General features: G+C 36.3%; 1 protein-coding gene across 1 annotated transcript in view; it reads left to right on the top strand.

Moving 5' to 3' along the window:
• DTWD2 (DTW domain containing 2) overlaps nt 1–20,357 on the top strand; it is a 74,189-nt gene that overhangs the window by 31,470 nt on the left and 22,362 nt on the right. The window contains exons 3-4 of the mRNA XM_055550309.1: nt 3,485–3,579; nt 7,288–7,480. Of these exons, the coding sequence (XP_055406284.1) occupies nt 3,485–3,579; nt 7,288–7,480 (288 nt within the window). The remainder of the gene's footprint in view (nt 1–3,484; nt 3,580–7,287; nt 7,481–20,357) is intronic.

Consider the following 20,357-nt stretch of genomic DNA (forward strand, 5'->3'; position numbering starts at 1 on the left):
TGTTGTTTTCATTTTATAATACACATAGTATGGGACATTTTCATTGTTATTTGGTTCCAGATATAAAATGGATTTTAAACTGAAGGTTTTTCATTGATTTGTGGCAATTTTAATGTTTTCATATCTTCCTTGTTTTCTTCATTCCTGCCTCCCCCACTTCCTTTTCTTCTTTCTTCTCTCTATTCCTCACTTCCTTCCTTCTTTCATGGTTAATCCACACTTTAGATGATCCATCCATAATTGTATGTGCTGCAAATGTATTTCACGTATGTACAAGTCCATCTGTATTGCTTTTCTTTATCACCCAAGGAACTTTGCAATCTTAATCTAACTCAGTCATACTGGGCTGCCTTGTGCTTAATCTCAGCATACAGTTTTCAGTCACAGAACAGGTCAGTTTGATGTCTTCCCCAAAAAACTGATGGAAAACCAGTTGTGTAGGCTCTAGGAAGGGGCTTTGAGGAAAGAAGACTTGATGGAATGGATGAAATGGTGTTTATTATGGAGGAGCATTTCAAAGAGTATGGACATGCATATAGAAAATTACTTAAGGATAGAAAGAAAAGAGTTACCTCAAAAATAACAAAAAAAACTTTACAAAAAAGAAATGTTATTTTAAATAGCTTGGCTTTTTGTGAACAGTATATGTATATATATATATACACATACACACACACACATATTGCCATTAATGCTGTAAATACTGTTTATTGATTTCACTAAAAGTACTAGAAGATGTAAGGGTAAGGAGTTATGTAAGAAAGCTAAATCTTCATTAATTATGAGAGGCTATAGTTATAGAATGAGTAAGGCTCAGGAGTTTAAATTCTTCACATCTCTGTAAACTCTGTAACCCTGGGAAAGATAACCTCTCCGTGCCTCAGTTTTGTCATTAATGAAATGGATGTAATAAAAATATACTGTGTTACTGGTTTATGGTGAATGGTCGGTGTTTAGTCAGTCAGTTGTATCTGACTCTTTGCAACCACATGGACTGCAGCCCGCCAGGCTCCACTGTCCATAGGGATTCTGCAGGCAAGAATACTGGAGTGGGAAGCCTTTCCCTTCTCCAGGGGATCTTCCCAACACAGGGATCAGACCCAGGTCTCCTGCATTGCAGGCAGATTCTTTACCAGCTGAGCCACCAGGGAAGCCCAAGAATACTGGAGAGAGTAGCCTATCCCTTCTCCAGTGGATCTTCCTGACCCAGGAATCAAATCAGGGTCTCCTGCATTGCAGGTGGATTCTTTACCAACTGAGGGTATGAGGGAAGTATGAGGATAGAGGGAAGGTATGAGGGAAGAGTCTTATGGTGACTAGTAAATGAATAATACATAAAGTGCACTTAGAATTACATACATTAAGGTTACCTAATATGATGGTAATAATTGATAGTTTGTATGTAATATCTAAAATTGATAAGAAATAGCAAGGCATGTATAGAAATATGAACATAACTACTGGAAGAAATAGCTGGAAAAGTTAAAGCAATTGCCTCTGGGAAGTAGTATTGGGGACTGTATCTGGGAACATTTTAAATCTTTTGGCACTGTTTGACTTTTATACATGTGTTACTTTGACAAAAGTTTGGAAGGTGGTTTAATTATGTATCAGAGTCTCAAAAGTGCTGGGAAGGAGGGAAGAAAACAGTGTGAGACACTGGAAACTGTCCTGAAACTGCCCTCTTGTCTGCCTCCTGCTCGTCCCCTTCACCAGAGGAGCTGCTCCAAAGTGCTGTTTCCAGGCTTCTTCAAGCGCCAGACTGCTGCATGTTCTTTTTAGTTAAAATCCCAGCAAATTCTGACTCTCCTATTTCTTTTTGAATTTTTTATTAGGTAGATTAGTCTAACTACTCTCAGCATGTTTAAATTTACCTTTTACATATTCTTTTAATTAATACTTCCTAGATTCAGAGGTTAAAGAAGTAAACACAGAATGTTCTGAGAGAGTAACTGTGTGTGTGTTTGTTGAATACCATTACTACAATACTTTTTGTTTCTGTGAAAAAAAATAATTATAAATTTATTTTTAATTACTTTAATAAATTCATGTATAATTTTATTGTTTTATGTATTAATTTGCTAAATGATATTCCTAAAGGAAGGTAAGTAATATTTGATAATCCTTGAGGACATTGTCACTTTTTTACAGACACAAAAGTAGTCAAATTATTCACTGTGAGGATGTATATACACAAAGGATTAAGTAAATTGGTAAAGATAACATTGGAGTCTGTGTGCGTGCCTGCTCAGTTGCTTTAGTCGTGTCTGACTCCTTTGCGATCCCATGGGCTGTAGCTTGCCGGTCCATGAGATTTTCTAGGGCTCTGTCACTTATTTGATGAAGCATGACATTCCCAGTTGGGCCAGTGGAAAAGAGCCAGGCAGTGACTGAGCCCCATAGACCAGAATAACCAAGATAAGTATGAGGCTAAGACAGAATAGCTAATCACCTGTCTCTACTAGGCTTAAAAATGGAGTTCTTGTGACAACCAGAAAGGTGGTTTTTTTGTGTTGGAAGTTAGGACATTGAGAGAAAAAAAACCACTGATTTATGGTGAACATTAACTATGATGATAGTTAATGCAATTTACAGAAATTGTCACCAACTTTTTCCACATGAAAATTGTATTTTATTTCTCTTTACATACTTTATTCTTTGGATGGAAGGTCATAAATGCAGCCCACACTCAAGTAGGAAGGAGAGAGGAAACATCACCTCCTGGAGTGGGGAGAGTTTATGTTTATTCCTCGGAATTCTTCTATGAGGAAGATTTGTCTCTTCTCTCCTATTTATTTAATATTTATTTATATCAGTCTGGACTCTATTTTATACTTTGGGTTATAATCCAAATACTATGTTTATTATTTTATTGCTCAAGTTGTTCCATTGGTTGCTTTTAAGGTTGGCTTCTGTGTTTCTTTATTGTTCCAAAACAGTATGCCCAATTCTTTTGTTTTTTGAACACGTGTTTGCTTTTGAAGCATCAATATCTAGATAATTAGCTTCAAGTTGACATACTACAAAATGTAGTAGTGAAAAAAAAAGTTTGTTTTTTCTTTAATTGAATCAAAAAGTTTGATTCAATGTAAACATGTTTACATTTTTTATAATCTTAACTATTATTTAATGTTATCTTTTTGATCAGTAAACATATAAACACACCCAAATAGAATAAAAATATACACTCATGTTTAGTACTGATAAGCTCTGTTTTATTAAATTGTGGTCTGTAGTAAACAACTTGTGAAAGTTGTATATAATGTTGTGAATCAAATGTTCATCAGAAAATTTTTAAAGTGGGGAATTCCCTGGCAGTCCAGTGGTTAGAACTTGGCACTTTCACTGCTGAGGGGCTGTGTTCAACGATCTCTGGGTAGGGGACCAAGATCTGGAAAGCTGTGCAGTGTGGCCAAAAGAAAAAAGTCTTAAAAGTGTGTTTATCTAAGTAAAATCTGCATTTTAATTAATTTTTTAATTACAGGAAAACAAGGTGTTGCGGACAGTTCCTCTTCTAGCAGCATGTCTCCCCAAAGATAAATGTAAAATCAAGATTGGTCGTCGCTTCAGCGAGGAAAGGTAAATTAATTTTTAGGGCAATTTAATCAAATTCTTTTTTTACTTTAAAAATGATTTTCTTCAGGTTATCTATCAGACCTAGAACATAGTACATTGGAAGTGGCTAAAAAATAGAATTTCTGCCTTCTCCCTCAAAAGGCATGTATATTTACTGTTTATTTCATTTTTGTTAAGATGGTTTATTTTAAGATGTTAGTACTTGTATTAGATTCAGTTCCTGTTTTTCTTTTTTTCTTTTAATTTTATATGATATCTATTTATATAAAAACATATATTCCATTTCTAGTCCATTAAGATCTTCCTAAGGTACAGTGATGAGAACTGTATTTAGTATTCTAGTTATAGGCACGTCATATTTTTAAAAAAATGATAGACTACCTTCTCTTGTGTTGTAAAATATTTTTTTGATGAGGTCCAGTATGTTGAAGTTAGTTAGTTGATATCTTCACAGACAATTCTACAATACTCTTGGATCTTATTTTGCTCTGTATTATAGAACCCATTAATATAAATATATATTATTTAAATTTTTCTACAAGTTGTTTCTTACCTTTGAAGCATATTTGTTGCTTTCCTGCCTATTCACAGTCTTCACAATTACTTTGATCCTATCTGTACTAATTATCTGAGGTTATTGATATTTCTCCCTGAAATCTTGATTCTAGCTTGTGCTTCTTCTAGCCCAGCATTTCTCATGATGTACTCTGCATAGAAGTTAAATAAGCAGGGTGACAATATACAGCCTTGACGTACTCCTTTTCCTATTTGGAACCAGTCTGTTATTCCATGTCCAGTTCTAACTGTTGCTTCCTGACCTGCATACACATTTCTCAAGAGGCAGGTCAGGTGGTCTGGTATTCCCATCTCTTTCAGAATTTTCCACAGTTTATTGTGATCCACACAGTCAAAGGCTTTGGCATAGTCAATAAAGCAGAAATAGATGTTTTTCTGGAACTCTCTTGCTTTATCCACGATCCAGTGGATGTTGGCAATTTGATCTCTGGTTCCTCTGCCTTTTCTAAAACCAGCTTGAACATCAGGAAGTTCACGGTTCACATATTGCTGAAGCCTGGCTTGGAGAATTTTGAGCATTACTTTACTGGCATGCGAGATGAGTACAATTGTGCAGTAGTTTGAGCATTCTTTGGCATTGCCTTTCTTTGGGATTGGAATGAAAACTGACTTTTTCCAGTCCTGTGGCCACTGCTGAGTTTTCCAAATTTGCTGGCATATTGAGTGCAGCAACTTTTACAGCATCATCTTTCAGGATTTGAAAGAGCTCAACTGGAATTCCATCACCTCCACTAGCTTTGTTTGTAGTGATGCTTTCTGAGGCCCACTTGACTTCACATTCCAGAATGTCTGGCTCTAGGTGAGTGATCACACCATCATGGTTATCTGGGTCGTGAAGATCTTTTTTGTACAGTTCTGTGTATTCTTGCCACCTCTTCTTCATATCTTCTGCTTCTGTTAGGTCCATACCATTTCTGTCCTTTTCGAGCCCATCTTTGCATGAAATGTTCCCTTGGTATCTCTAATCCATAACCTCAGATATGCAGATGACACCACCCTTATGGCAGAAAGTGAAGAGGAACTAAAAAGCCTCTTGATGAAAGTGAAAGAGGAGAGTGAAAAAGTTGGCTTAAAGCTCAACATTCAGAAAACTAAGATCATGGCATCTGGTTCCATCACTTCATGGGAAATAGATGGGGAAACACTGGAAACAGTGTAAGACTTTATTTTTTTTGGCTCCAAAATCACTGCAGATGGTGATTGCAGCCATGAAATTAAAAGATGCTTACTCCTTGGAAGGAAAGTTATGACCAACCTAGATAGCATATTCAAAAGCAGAGACATTACTTTGCCAACAAAGGTCCATCTAGTCAAGACTATGGTTTTTCCAGAGGTCATGTATGGATGTGAGAGTTGGACTGTGAAGAAAGCTGAGCGCCGAAGAATTGATACTTTTGAACTGTGGTGTTGGAGAAGACTCTTGAGAGTCCCTTGGACTGCAAGGAGATCCAACCAGTCCATCCTAAAGGAGACCAGTCCTGGGTGTTCATTGGAAGGACTGATGCTGATGCTGAAACTTCAATACTTTGGCCACCTCATGTAAAGGGTTGACTCATTGGAAAAGATCCTGATTCTGGGAGGGATTGGGGGCAGGAGGAGAAGGGGACAACAGAGGATGAGATGGCTGGATGGCATCACCGACTTAATGCACATGAGTTTGGGTGAACTCCGGGAGTTGGTGATGGACAGGGAGGCCTGGCGTGCTGCGATTCATGGGGTTGCAGAGTCAGACACGACGGAGCAACTGAACTGAACTGATACTAAATATATTTTTAGATGAAAAATTTAATTTCTCTTGAAAATATGGAGATTTCTTTTTCAGTTCACTTATGAAAATGCTAAGATTAGTGCCAACACCAAGCCTAAGGAATTTACCAAATGTTTTTCTTCCTTTATTAATTTAGCTTTGTATTATGAAAATAACATCATATTAGAAGTTTATAAAATAACTTTTTTCCTTTTTCTGAAATTATTGTTTAGGCATTCTTTATATATATATATATTTACAGTTTGCATTGCCTTGCCCTGCAGAAGTGAGCTTTGGTCTGGGCTTGGTGCTGCTGTTTGAATTTTGCCGTTTTGTTGGGAATTGAAGCACGATCCAGAGCTCTTCCTCGGGGAGCAACCAAATAATTTACACTGTGACACTTCTTTCACACACAGAGGCTCTTTATAATGATAGTTTCTTTGTAATTCTTGGATAGATGTGGATATATAATCTGCCAACTTGGACCTTGTTTTTTTATTGCAAAAATGGTGAGTATCTTGGTGGTAGAAGTGGAAACCGTCTGGGTCATCCCTGACAGTTGGCTCTCTAACCCTTCCACAAATGTGCTTGGGCATGAGAAACTTGATACTCTTCTAAATAGTCGAGCTCATTTTGCGCCTTGTTATTTTCAGTTTTTTTTGATGGTGCCTAATATAGTGCTTATCCAGTAAATTATTATTCACTCTTGGATTTTAAACTAAAGCCGATTAAGAATATTGTTTTAGTATTAGTCTAGTAATTAAATGATTGATTTAGTTTTCTGTTATAGAGTTTGTGATATTACCATGGGGGGATAAGAGGCATGTTACTTTTGGTATCCTTTGTAAATAGAATTTAAATGTACTTATTATCATTTTTTAGCCACTAGTATATAAGAAAAGAGTTGGGCTTTGTATATTAGCCCTGTATACTATGATTTTCTAAGTTTATTTGTTAGTTATAGAAATTGTTTTGTAGATTCCCTAGAACTTTATATGTAAGTAGCATTTTCTGTCATGTATATGTCTTCCTTTCTGTTGCTTATGGCTTTTATTTCTTTTTCTTGCCTTATTGCAGTAACTGGGACTTTCAGTATGTACAGTGTGTATTATGAGTGGCAAAAGCCCATATCTTTACCCTGATCCTAATCTCAAGGGACATTGTTAAAGCTGATATTAATTGTATATTTTTGTAGATGCCATGATTCTTTAACTTGTCTCTTTCCCCCTGAAGTTTGTTTCATTGCTTGCAGACAGGCTGTCTTATTCATTATTATATCTCTTGTGCTAAAATGCTTTAACATGCATTTTTGAGAGAAGTTCAACAAGAATAATAAAGCTTCTGTCCTCCTCACAGACTAATAAAGACTTTTTATTTTAAACTTTTAGAGATCCTGAACTTTCAACTATCTGTCGGAAGTCTGATACATTAATATTATATCCAGGGGCTGAAGCTGCTAATTTGGAAGAATTTATATTAGATTCTCCTGTTTATCCTTCCACAATAATCATAATCGATGGCACGTGGAGCCAGGCCAAGGACATTTTCTACAAGAATTCCTTGTTCCGACTGCCTAAACAGGTACACTAATATTTTGACCTATGGAAAATACAAATGTATAGTTCTATGTGTAGTATGTATTTTCTGAGAGGACACACGTATGTTGTTATATATGAATTTGATGGTATTTATATATAAGCATGTCGGTACATAGATATGAATATGCTTCTGTGTATGTTTTATATATATGTAGAAAATTTCAGATTTGTCCTTATTTCTTAATTCTTACCATCAAATTTCACCATCATTTAGGTATTTAGATGTATTAAAAGTCTCTGAAACATTTAATCAGGATAGTCTAAGGATTATTTATTTTATGTGTATTAATGTTTTTGTTAAGAAATGTTATGTTTAAATATTTTTGGGATACTAAATTGCTTTTTTTCTATTGGAAATGACTGAGTTTCTATGAAGGGCTTTTTTGGTCATTCATGATTATAATCATATAACGAAATCAAAGTTTAGTTTGTTGATGTAATTGATGATGATAAATTTCCTAACTGTTGAACTGTTCTTGTGTTACTAGAATGAACACTTACAGTATTATTTTGATATATTGCCAAGGTTTATATTTTAGTTAAGGGCATTAAATTATAATTTATATATTTTTTGTACTTGTATTACAATATTTGAGAACTAATATAATGTTCACTTCACCAAATAGAAATTTTAGTATTTTTCTATGGCTTAGAGTAGTTTAAATAATAGTTTTGCTCCTTAAAATCTACATGGAACTCACTGGTAAAACCACCTGATCCTGGTCACTTTAAAATAACTTGAAAATACTTCTTTCAAACTCTTTTATCAAAATTATTTAAGCTTTCTACTTCAATTTAATTTGGTTTTTAATAGCTTATCTTTTTAAGGGAATTGTTCCTTTCTCTTGGGTTAACAAATTGGTCGTCTGTACCTATATATTCTTAAGTACTTACTTGAATGTCTTCTCAATGTTTACTTTTTTTTAATCTCTGTCTCTCTCACGCATTTACACTTTTCCCGATGAACAGACTCAAAAAGGGTTTCCCTATTTATTGAGCTTTCAGAAGTATTAACCTTTAGATTGTTTTAATGATTATTAAAATTTATTCTTCATTAATTTGAGCTTTTCCCTTTATCCATTTATTTCATATTCAGATTTTTTTCTTTTTGAGTTTGTAAGATTTGTGCTTACTAGTGCTATGTTTCTTTACCAAGATTAGTTAGTTTCTTCAGTAATAAAGGAAGACTGTAATATTTCTTCTTAGTGTAATTGTTATTGTTTTCTGTGGCTTTGGATTGATGTGTTTTTTGTATCTATAGCATTGATATATGTAGAAGGCAATGGCACCCCACTCCAGTACTCTTGCCTGGAAAATCCCATTGGCAGAGGAGCCTGGTAGGCTGCAGTCCATGGGGTCGTGAAGAGTTGGACACGACTGAGCGACTTCACTTTCACTTTTCACTTTCATGCATTGGAGAAGGAAATGGCAACCCACTCCAGTGTTCTTGCCTGGAGAATCCCAGGGGCGGGGGAGCCTGGTGGGCTGCTGTCTATGGGGTCGCACAGAGTCGGATATGACTGAAGTGACTTAGCAGCAGTAGCAGTAGCATTGATATAATTTGTTATTTGTTTTGATTTCTTTCTATTCATGAACTACAATGAGTTCTTAATTCTCAAATGTTCTAACATTTTTTGTTAGTATTTTATTTCTTATTTTGTTGGATTGTTATAACATTGCCAACAATATTTTGAATAATTTTATGATATTTATGAGGGAAAGTGCATGGAAAATTTTTATGTATGTTCTATGAGTAGAAAACTTTATGTTCTTTATTTACCAATGAAAGTGTTTACATCTTTTTAAAGTTTGTTATTTGCAGTTTTTTCTTTAAGCTTTTATTTTTGGCATACTTAGGCTATTTTATATTGAAACAGGTATATGAAAAACTTCTATGTGTATATTTTTAATGAAATTATTCCTATATTTTCAATAGTTTTTACATACTTTTCTGTGCTCTTTTTGGGTTTATACAAGCCATGGACTTAGTGAAAAATAGCTGTGAAACCCTGATTCTGAGATTTTTGATCTCAAATTCTTTATATTATAGTTTTCATTCCTTTTAACTAAAGTGTGGGCATGGTTTTTAGATGAAACTCAGTTAACATGTTGAATGCTTTGAATGGGCCAGTACTGTTTCCAAGTACTTTACATATATTAATCTGTTTAATCTTTCCCCAGATTCTGTGATGTAAGTATTGTTAATTGTATTAGTTAACTTCACTCTAGATCATATAACTACTTCATAACAGAACTGTGATTTGAATCCATCTAGTTTAGAGCCACAGCCTATGGTTTTAAAGAACTGTACCACTTCTGAAATGGAAAACTTTCATCTGTAATATTTATATATATATATATATATAATGGCTTCTGTAGGTTTATTTAACTTCTGAGGTAGTTCCTGTGTTCACAAGAACCAACTCATGGAAGGCATAAATACTGTTAGAATGTGGCACATTGCAGGTAAAATTTTATGTTTACATTCCCTTTTCCAGGGGATCTTCCCAACTCAGGGATCAAACCTAAGTCTCTGGCATTGCAGGCAGATTCTTTACTGTTCAGCCACCAGGGAAGTGTGTGTTTGTATTACACTTAGATATTTCTTAGTATAAAGAAAAAAGCTTGATGAAGTGTTACATTTGTAAAACATTTGTGCAAATATTTGATTTTTTTTTTTCTTTCTTGCACGGTTATGTCATGTCTGCAACTCTAAGCTTTCATTTTGTGGTAACTACATGACTACCACAGAAATGAAGTACATAGTCACATTAAAAAAATTAAAAGCTATTTTAAAAATGAAAATGAACCAAAACTGTTTTTCTCTTTTAAATTTAGTACCAGATAAGGAAATAGGTAAATTAATTTTCCTAGTCCTACTACGCCATACTTTTCTATCATCTTTTTCTCTTCTTGTTTTTCCAAACTAGAAGCAAATGTAGGTAGATTATATATTAAACCTTTAAATGGGTATCTCACAACCAGAACATAGGAGAAAATGGCTAAAATAAACATCAGATAGGTTTAACATGGGGGAAAATATCACCATAAACTAAACTGAAAAGGCAAATGGCTCTTGAGAAGAGTATGAATCAGCAAAAGGCTTCATAAACTTGGAGTCCTTAGAAATTAATAAGGTAAAGGCAGAAATCTCAAAAATGGGTCATCAATATAAAGACAAAGTTCACAAAATAAAATGTACTTTTAATGGCATCATCACTTACTCTCATAATCATATGATAGACAAGATACAAAGTTGTGAACTTTGATGCTGAAATAACTTCAAACTTACAGAAAAATTTCACAAATAGTACAAAGTTCCCTCAAGTACCCTCAGCTGTTAACTTTATGCCATGTATCACTCTGTCTCTATATAATTATGTTTTTCTAAACCTTTTGAGAGTAAGGAATAGATATTCCAGTTTTACTTTTTGGAATTGAAATTTTGCTAGCTCTAGACCAGAAAGATGATTTTTTCCTAAATATTTTTGCTGGAAATAAAAAATAGTAATTTAAAACATGACATAATTTATAAAAACTCATTTTTTCTATCTTGAGAGGTTTCATCTTAATGTCTTTTGGAAATATGAATCATTGTAAAAACAATAATATGCATTGCTTTTTAGAGTACCATAGTATTCAGCCCCAATATATGAGTATGACTTAGAAAAGACACGTTTCTAGAAGTTGTTGCAAAAAAATCCAATGAAATCTGTATATTTACTCTTTTTAAAACATAAAAATATATTTTGTACATAAATTATATATGGTATATATACAATATATTAGTGTATACTTTGTATATGTTCAGTTCAGTCACTCAGTTGTGTCCGACTCTTTGCGACCCCATGAACAGCAGCACGCCAGGCCTCCCTGTCCATCACCAACTCCCGGAGTTCACCCAAACCCATGTCCATTGAGTCGGTGATGCCATCCAGCCACCTCATCCTCTGTTGTCCCTTTCTCCTCCTGCCCTCAATCTTTCCCAGCATCAGGGTCTTTTCAAATGAGTCAGCTGTTCGCATCAGGTGGCCAAAGTATTGGAGTTTCACCTTCAACATCAGTCCTTCCAATGAACACCCAGGACTGATCTCCTTTAGGATAGACTGGTTGGATGTCCTTGCAGTCCAAGGGACTCTCAGGAGTCTTCTCCAACACCATCATTCAAAAGCATCTATTCTTCGGCGCTCAGCTTTCTTTCTAGTCCAACTCTCACATCCATACATGACCACTGGAGAAACCATAGCCTTGACTTAGACAGACCTTTGTTGACAAAGTGATGTCTCTGCTTTTTAATATGCTGTCTAGGTTGGTCATAACTTTCCTTCCAAGGAGTAAACGTCTTTTAATTTCATGGCTGTAATCACCATCTGCAGTGATTTTGGAGCCCAGAAAAATAAAGTCAGCCACTGTTTCCCCATCTGTTTGCCATGAAGTGATGTATGTATATAGACATAAATATATACAAACAGAAATAGGTGAAATGAATTGAAAAGTGGATTGATTTTTAAATGTTACTATACACATATCCTCAGACACATATATAGTTATAAAATGATATTGGTAATTACAATGATTATATAGTAAGGTCTGAACTGTCTTCTGTAACATTAAAAAATTCACTTGTTTATTTCTCCCATTTCTTGAAAACATTTCCTGTATATGTGATGGTTTTTACTTAATTATTAACTTTATTCCTCAGCTTTTCTGAAAGAAAATTTATTTTATTATATAGCGGACTTTCCTAGGGGCCTTGCTTTAATATATGATACAAGTAAATTGTATGTAACATGTCTTTCTCATGGATGACAGAAATCCAACTCAAGCTAAACAAAAGAAAGTATATAAGTCATGTTACTGGGAAACTCCGAATAGATGGGGATGGGTTCTGGCTTAGCTGAATCTGGTGCTGAAGCATCTTTTGAGAGTTTGCTTCCCTTTGTGTTCTGATTTTTCTCTTGTTATGAATGAGCTTCCTCCCTGCCACTGGAAGATATGTGTGGGAAGCGATCTCCCCTGGTTTTATTTATTATAATAGAAAGATAAATTATCTTTCCCAGAGTAGAATCCTGAGTTGTTCTTTCATTGGAGTTGTTGTGGATGGTGGTACCATTATTGACAGAAGTACCACAGGAATTAGGAATAAACTCCTTAGGGAACTTGGGGTGTTGGTATCAGCAGGATGATTTAAAATCATGAATGGGCAGAACAAAAGCCCTTAAGATAACTACAGTCTACTATACAGCAGTTGTTTACTTGTAAAAGCATGCTTATTTATACATTTCTTGGTTCATTCAAAGCTACTGCTCTATATAAATAGTTTAATAATTCTTACAGTCTAGTTCACCAAGTGAAAAGTAAAAATGAAAAAGGAAAATGTACATCATCTCTTGTCAGTGATGTAGTTTAAAATAATCTCTAAATAATGTAGTTTAAGTTAATTAGGTTTTATTTCTAAATGTAATTTATTTATCATTTCTTTCACCACCACCTCAGTATACATACACCTACATACCTGCTTTTTGCATCAGTTTGTCTTAGCTATTCGGAGAAGGCAATGGCACCCAACTCCAGCACTCTTGCCTGGAAAATCCCATTGGCAGAGGAGCCTGGTAGGCTGCAGTCCATGGGGTCGCTAAGAGTCGGACACGACTGAGTGACTTCACTTTCACTTTTCACTGTCATGCATTGGAGAAGGAAACGGCAACCCACTCCAGTGTTCTTGCCTGGAGAATCCCAGGGACGGGGGGGCCTGGTGGGCTGCTGTCTGTGGGGCTGCACAGAGTCAGACACAACTGAAGTGACTTAGCAGCAGCAGCAGCAGATATGGGAAGATGCGATAAGAGGGAATATTCTCCTGAGCACAACTAGAGGGCAGGTGTCCAGAGATCTTTGACTATTAAGACCTAGTCCAATAACAGCACATTGAGTGACCTATCAGCAAAATCTTCTCCAGACCTAGGAATGAGCTTTCTTAGCATCATGGGACAAAATGGTCATGAAAAGCCTCCCAAACTATGGTAGGGTTTATGACCTTGAGGGGCATCCTCTCAATGAAAAATCGGTGCTTGCCAAGGGCATTTGCTGTCTCTCTCTGTGGAGACTGAATCCTGTTTTACTGCAGCTGTTGACCTTCAATGCACCCTGAGGGGAGTTCAGGGTGGATAACAGGAATGGCAGGAAAACTGGTGAGACAGGCCTTTAGATAGTTAGATTTTTCAGGAACTGATTTTATGAGCCCAATCCTTACATCTCTTCGTACCTAGAAAAGCACTAGATCCCTACATGGTGACAGCAGCTCCTTGTGACTAGCAGAAAATCTTCTGTAAGATAAGTGTCGCACGACTGAAGCGACTTAGCAGCAGCAGCAGCAGTCTTAGCTATTATTCTTAGTTTAGTTGATCTGCTTAGTTTCTGTAGTAGTATACATTTTTTGCTTTAAATACAAGAAAGAAAAAAATGACAAAAAGAAAACAGAAATCAGAATTAACATCCAAAGTATTGGTCTTTTCCCAAATACACAGGTGGACTTCATACTTACTTAATAGTGGAATGAAAGAATTGTAAATCAGACACTAACTTGCTGTGGTCAGTCGTGTCTGATTCTTTTGTGACCCCATGGACTGTAGCATGCCAGGTTCCTCTGCCTTGGGATTTTACAGACAAGAATACTGTAGTAGGTCTATTTCCTCCTCCAAGGGCTCTTCCCGACCCAGAGATTGATCCTGTGTCTCCTGCGTCTACTGTGTTTGCAGGCAGATTCTTTACCACTGAGCCACCTGGGGAGCCCAATGCAAGCATTAACTTGGCCTCTTTTTAATCTGAATTTCTAATATATCCAGGCCATTTGGCAACGAATGAATATCTCTCCCCTCAGAAGAATTTTACACAGGAGACTCTTGACATTTGCTAGGAATAAATCTAAGGTGAACATGGAAATGTTTGTAGAGGCTTCTGGCTTTCTTCATAAACTTATTTTCAGGGAGTGTTTGCATATTCTTGCTTTATTGCCTTTAAAACTTTCACTAAAGCTTGATTTCTCACTTGATAGTCAGAGCACTGTTGGGAGCACTCACTGGCTAAGACATTTTCGTAAAAACTTTGTCTTGTGTCTATATAGAGCTGTTGCTGCTGCTGCTGCTGCTAAGTCGCTTCAGTCGTGTCCGACTCTTAGCGACCCCACGGATTGCAGCCTACCAGCCTCCTCCGTCCATGGAATTTTCCAGGCAAGGGTAATGGAGTGGGGTGCCATTGCCTTCTCCGATGTTACATCTAATCTGTTGCCTAATTAAAATTCATTGTTATCCTTAAATGTTTTTTATTGAGGTTAATTGACATATTATATTAGTTTCAGGTGTATAGCATAATGATTCAATATTTGTATATATTGCAAAATGCTGTCCACAGTAAGTCTAGTTAATATCTATTCCTCTACACAGGTACAGAATTTTTTTCTTGTGATTAGAATTCTCAAGATCTACTCTCTTAGCAACTTTATTTTATGTATTTATTTTTTACTTTACAATATTGTACTGGTTTTGCCATACATTGACATGAATCCACCATGGGTGAACATGTGTTCCCCATCCTGAACCCCCCTCCCACCTCCTTCCCCATCCCATCCCTCTGGATCATCTCAGTACACCATCCCCAAGCATCCTGTATCCTGCATCGAACCTGACTGGCCATTCGTTTCACATATGATAATATATATGTCTCCATGCCATTCTCCCAAATCATCCCACCCTCACCATCTCCCACAGAGTCCAAAAGACTGTTCTATACATCTGTGTCTCTTTTGCTGTCTCGCATACAGGGTTATTGCTGTCTTTCTAAATTCCATATATATATGTTAGTATGCTGTATTGGTGTTTCTTTCTGGCTTACTTCATTCTGTATAACAGGCTCCAGTTTCATCCACCTCATTAGGACTGATTCAAATGTATTCTTTTTAATGGCTGAGTAATATTCCATTGTGTATATGTACCACAGCTTTCTTATCCATTCATCTGCTGATGGACATCTAGGTTGCTTCCAGGTCCTGGCTATTATAAACAGTGCTGCGATGAACATTGGGGTACATGTGTCTCTTTCAGTTCTGGTTTCCTTGGTGTGTATGCCTAGCAGTGACATTGCTGGGTCATATGGCAGTTCTATTCGAGTTTTTTAAGGAATCTCCACACTGTTCTCCATAGTGGCTGTACTAGTTTGCATTCCCACCAACAGTGTAAGAGGGTTCCCTTTTCTCCACACCCTCTCCAGCATTTCTTGCTTGTAGACTTTTGGATCGCAGCCATTCTGACTGGCGTGAAATGGTTCCTCGTGGTTTTGATTTGAATTTCTCTGATAATGAGTGATGTTGAGCATCTTTTCATATGTTTGTTAGCCATCTGCATGTCTTCTTTGGAGAAATGTCTGTTTAGTTCTTTGGTCCACTTTTTAATTTGGTTGTTTATTTTTCTGGAATTGAGCTGCATGAGCTGCTTGTATATTTTTGAGATTAATTCTTTGTCCATTGCTTCGTTTGCTATTATTTTCTCCCATTCTGAAGGCTGGCTTTTCATCTTGCTTATAGTTTCCTTTGGTATGCAGAAGCTTTTCATTCTAATTAGGTCCCATGTGTTTATTTTTGCTTTTATTTCCATTATGCTGGGAGGTGGGTCATAGAGGACCCTGCTGTGATTTATGTCAGAGAGTGTTTTGCCTATGTTCTCCTCTAGGAGTTTTATAGTTTCTGGTCTTACATTTAGATCTCTAATCCATTTTGAGTTTATTTTTGTGTATGGTGTTAGAAAGTGTTCTAGTTTCATTCTTCGGCAAGTGGTGAACCAGTTTTCCCAGCACCACTTGTTAAAGAGATTGTCTTTTCTCCATTGTATATTCTTGCTTCTTTTGTCAAAGATGAGGTGTCCATAGGTGTGTGGCTTTATCTCTGGGCTTTCTATTTTGTTCCTTTGATCTATATTTCTGTCTTTGTGCCAGTAGCATACTGTCTTGATGACTGTAGCTTTGTAGTATAGTCTGAAGTCAGGCAGGTTGATTCCTCCAGTTCCATTCGTCTTTCTTAAGATTGCTTTGGCTATTTGAGGTTTTTTGTATTTCCATACAAATTGCAGATAATAATAATATACTATATACATTTTAAAAAACACTTTCTTCCTATGCCTTCATTTGGCATATGAATTAAGGAAGGTAATTCATGTAATTAAGGCTCAAAACCTGTGAAATTGGGATTTTGCATTTTATGACTTGCTGTAATTTATATCCTAAGGATTACATTCTACCTAAAAAGTGAGGTCCACCAGTTTTCAAAGACACATAGAAATTTAAAAGAATTAATTCAAAGTCTTAACAACTTTAGAGTTTATAAAATATGAATTACTGAAGAGTAGATACAAGGCTGTCTTCTTAGAAATTTATAGTACCTTGTTTAATGGAATATGTGACACAGGCTTCATGGCATATATCATCCCAGACTCTTGACATCAGACTGCCTGGCTTTATACTTGGCTCCACAACTTACTTACCATTTGACATGACAGGTTACCTCTGCTCTTAGAGTCTACATTTGGTAAATAGAAATAATAATATTATTTACATAATATATTGTTGTGACATTCAAATGAGATAACACACACAAAGCATTTAGCATAGCTCCTGGCTTATAGTGTGTACCTAGTAAGTATTATTTACTGATAATACGTATAATGTCGTTGGATAACTAGGGCTCACCCAAATAATTTACTTTTTTCATAGTTAATAACTTTGCTTCAGATTGCCAGATAGTAATAAAATGTAGAATATATTTCTGAAGCTAGAGGATCTTGAGTTTCAATAGACAACTGAGTTAAGTTCTTAATTATTTCTGGAAAAATTGTATTTTTTAAGGGATACATTTTAGTCTTAGCAATGATTTAATCACTTTCTTGCATCACAGTAATTAAACAATTGTTGAAAAGACTATAATTATAATTCATGTTTAGGACTTTAATTTTTTACAAAAGTAATATATTCACATGGCTGAAAGTTTAAAAGATATGAAAGAGTTTATAGTAAAAAGCCTTCTTCCTGCCTCTCTACCCCATATACCCTTTTACCATTCTCAGAGGTAACCAATATATCAAGTTCTTGTGTATTTTTCCAGATTATTTTATTTATATACAACTAAATCCCCCCTTTCCTCAATATGTGGTAGATACCTGCTGCTCTGATCCTTGCTTTTTTCATTTAACAAGTTATTTTAGGACTTGTATCTGTAGGTAAATAGCTTCTGTATTTATTTTAACTGCCTCACTTCTTAGGTATGGATGTATGTAATTTATTAACGATGTTAAATTATGCTTCCTTTGTCATTTGTTTTTCCTTTTCATTTTTTTCCTCAATTTTCTGGCAATAGCTTTGCATGGGTGCTGTGCTAGTTTCTGTTCTTTCCTTTTTTTGCTTACTCATTTTTATTTGAGGCCTGTTAATACAGGGAGGTAACTGTCAGAAAAGGGCCATAGCCCTGGGAGGAATTTTCTTTATTATCTTAGGTGTGCTCAAGATTTCACCCAAAGCACTATCTATAAAAGAACAGATGATTGTCTTGTACTTTCCTCAGAATAAAAGCTTCTGCTTTTCAAAAGTCACTGTTAAGAGAATTAAAAGAAAAACCACAGACTGAGAGAAAATATTTGCAAAGAATAGGTTGGAAAAAAGAGCTGTATTCATAATATGTAAAGAACTTTTAGTATTCAGGAATAAGAGAACAAACATCTCAGTTAAATAATGGATTGACTAAAGTTTTAAATACTTCTACCAGAAGAAAGTGGAAGTGGAAGTGAAGGTCCCTCAGTCCTGTTTGACTTTTTATGACCCCATGGACTGTAGCTCCCCAGGCTCCTCTGTCTGTGGAATTCACCACGGCAGAATACTGGAGGGGTAGCCATTCCGGGAGCTATGAGGGAAGCCTTCTTCAGTGATCAATGCAAAGAAATAGAGGAAAACAATAAAATGGGAAAGAGTAGAGATCTCTTCAAGAGAACTGGAGACACCAAGGAAACATTTCATGCAAAGATGGGTGCAATAAAAGACAGATGGTATGGACCTAACAGAAGCAGAAGATATTAAGAAGAGGTGGCAACAAAGATAGAAGTATAGATCACTGGAACAAAATAGAAAGCCCAGAGATAAATCCACACACCTATGGACACCTCATCTTTGACAAAAGAAGCAAGAATATACAATGGAGAAAAGACAATCTCTTTAACAAGTGGTGCTGGGAAAACTGGTCAACCACTTGCAGAAGAATGAAACTAGAACACTTTCTAACACCATACACAAAAATAAACTCAAAATGGATTAGAGATCTAAATGTAAGACCAGAAACTATAAAACTCCTAGAGGAGAACATAGGCAAAACGCTCTCTGACATAAATCACAGCAGGGTCCTCTATGACCCACCTCCCAGCATAATGGAAATAAAAGCAAAAATAAACACATGGGACCTAATTAGAATGAAAAGCTTCTGCATACCAAAGGAAACTATAAGCAAGATGAAAAGCCAGCCTTCAGAATGGGAGAAAATAATAGCAAACGAAGCAACAGACAAAGAATTAATCTCAAAAATATACAAGCAGCTCATGTAGCTCAATTCCAGAAAAACAAACAACCCAATCAAAAAGTGGACCAAAGAACTAAAACAGACATTTCTCCAAAGAAGACATGCAGATGGCTAACAAACACATGAAAAGATGCTCAACATCACTCATTATCAGATCAAATCAGATCAGATCAGTCGCTCAGTCGTGTCCGACTCTTTGCGACCCCATGAATCCAAGCACGCCAGGCCTCCCTGTCCATCACCAACTCCCGGAGTTCACTCAGACTCACGTCCATCAAGTCAGTGATGCCATCCAGCCATCTCATCCTCTGTCGTCCCCTTCTCCTCCTGCCCCCAATCCCTCCCAGCATCAGAGTCTTTTCCAATGAGTCAACTCTTCGCATGAGGTGGCCAAAGTACTGGAGTTTCAGCTTTAGCATCATTCCCTCCAAAGAAATCCCAGGGCTGATCTCCTTCAGAATGGACTGGTTGGATCTCCTTGCAGTCCAAGGGACTCTCAAGAGTCTTCGCCAACACCACAGTTCAAAAGCATCAATTCTTTGGCACTCAGCTTTCTTCACAGTCCAACTCTCACATCCATACATGACCACAGGAATAACCATAGCCTTGACTAGACGAACCTTTGTTGGCAAAGTAATGTCTCTGCTTTTGAATATGCTATCTAGGTTGGTCATAACTTTCCTTCCAAGGAGTAACTGTACTCATTATCAGAGAAATGCAAATCAAAACCACAATGAGGTACCATTTCACGCCAGTCAGAATGGCTGGTATCCAAAAGTCTACAAGCAATAAATGCTGGAGAGGGTGTGGAGAAAAGGGAACCCTCTTATACTGTTGGTGGGAATGTAGACTAGTATAGCCACTATGGAGAACAGTGTGAGATTCCTTAAAAAACAAAATAGAACTGCCATACGACCCAGCAATCCCACCATTGGGGATACGCACCGAGGAAACCAGAATTGAAAGACACATGTACTCCAATGTTGATTGAAGCACTGTTTGCAATAGCTAGGATATGGAAGCAACCTAGATGTCCATCAGCAGATGAATGGATAAGAAAGCTGTGGTACATATACACAATGGAATATTATTCAGCTATTCAAAAGAACACATTTGAATAAGTTCTAATAAGGTGGATGAAACTGGAGCCCGTTATACAGAGTAAAGTAAGTCAGAAAGAAAAATACCAATACTAGATATTAATACATACATATGGCATTTAGAAAGATGGTAACAACAGCTCTATATGCAAGACAGC

The sequence above is a fragment of the Bubalus kerabau genome, chromosome 1, assembly GCF_029407905.1.
Source record: "Bubalus kerabau isolate K-KA32 ecotype Philippines breed swamp buffalo chromosome 1, PCC_UOA_SB_1v2, whole genome shotgun sequence".
Taxonomy (NCBI): domain Eukaryota; kingdom Metazoa; phylum Chordata; class Mammalia; order Artiodactyla; family Bovidae; genus Bubalus; species Bubalus kerabau.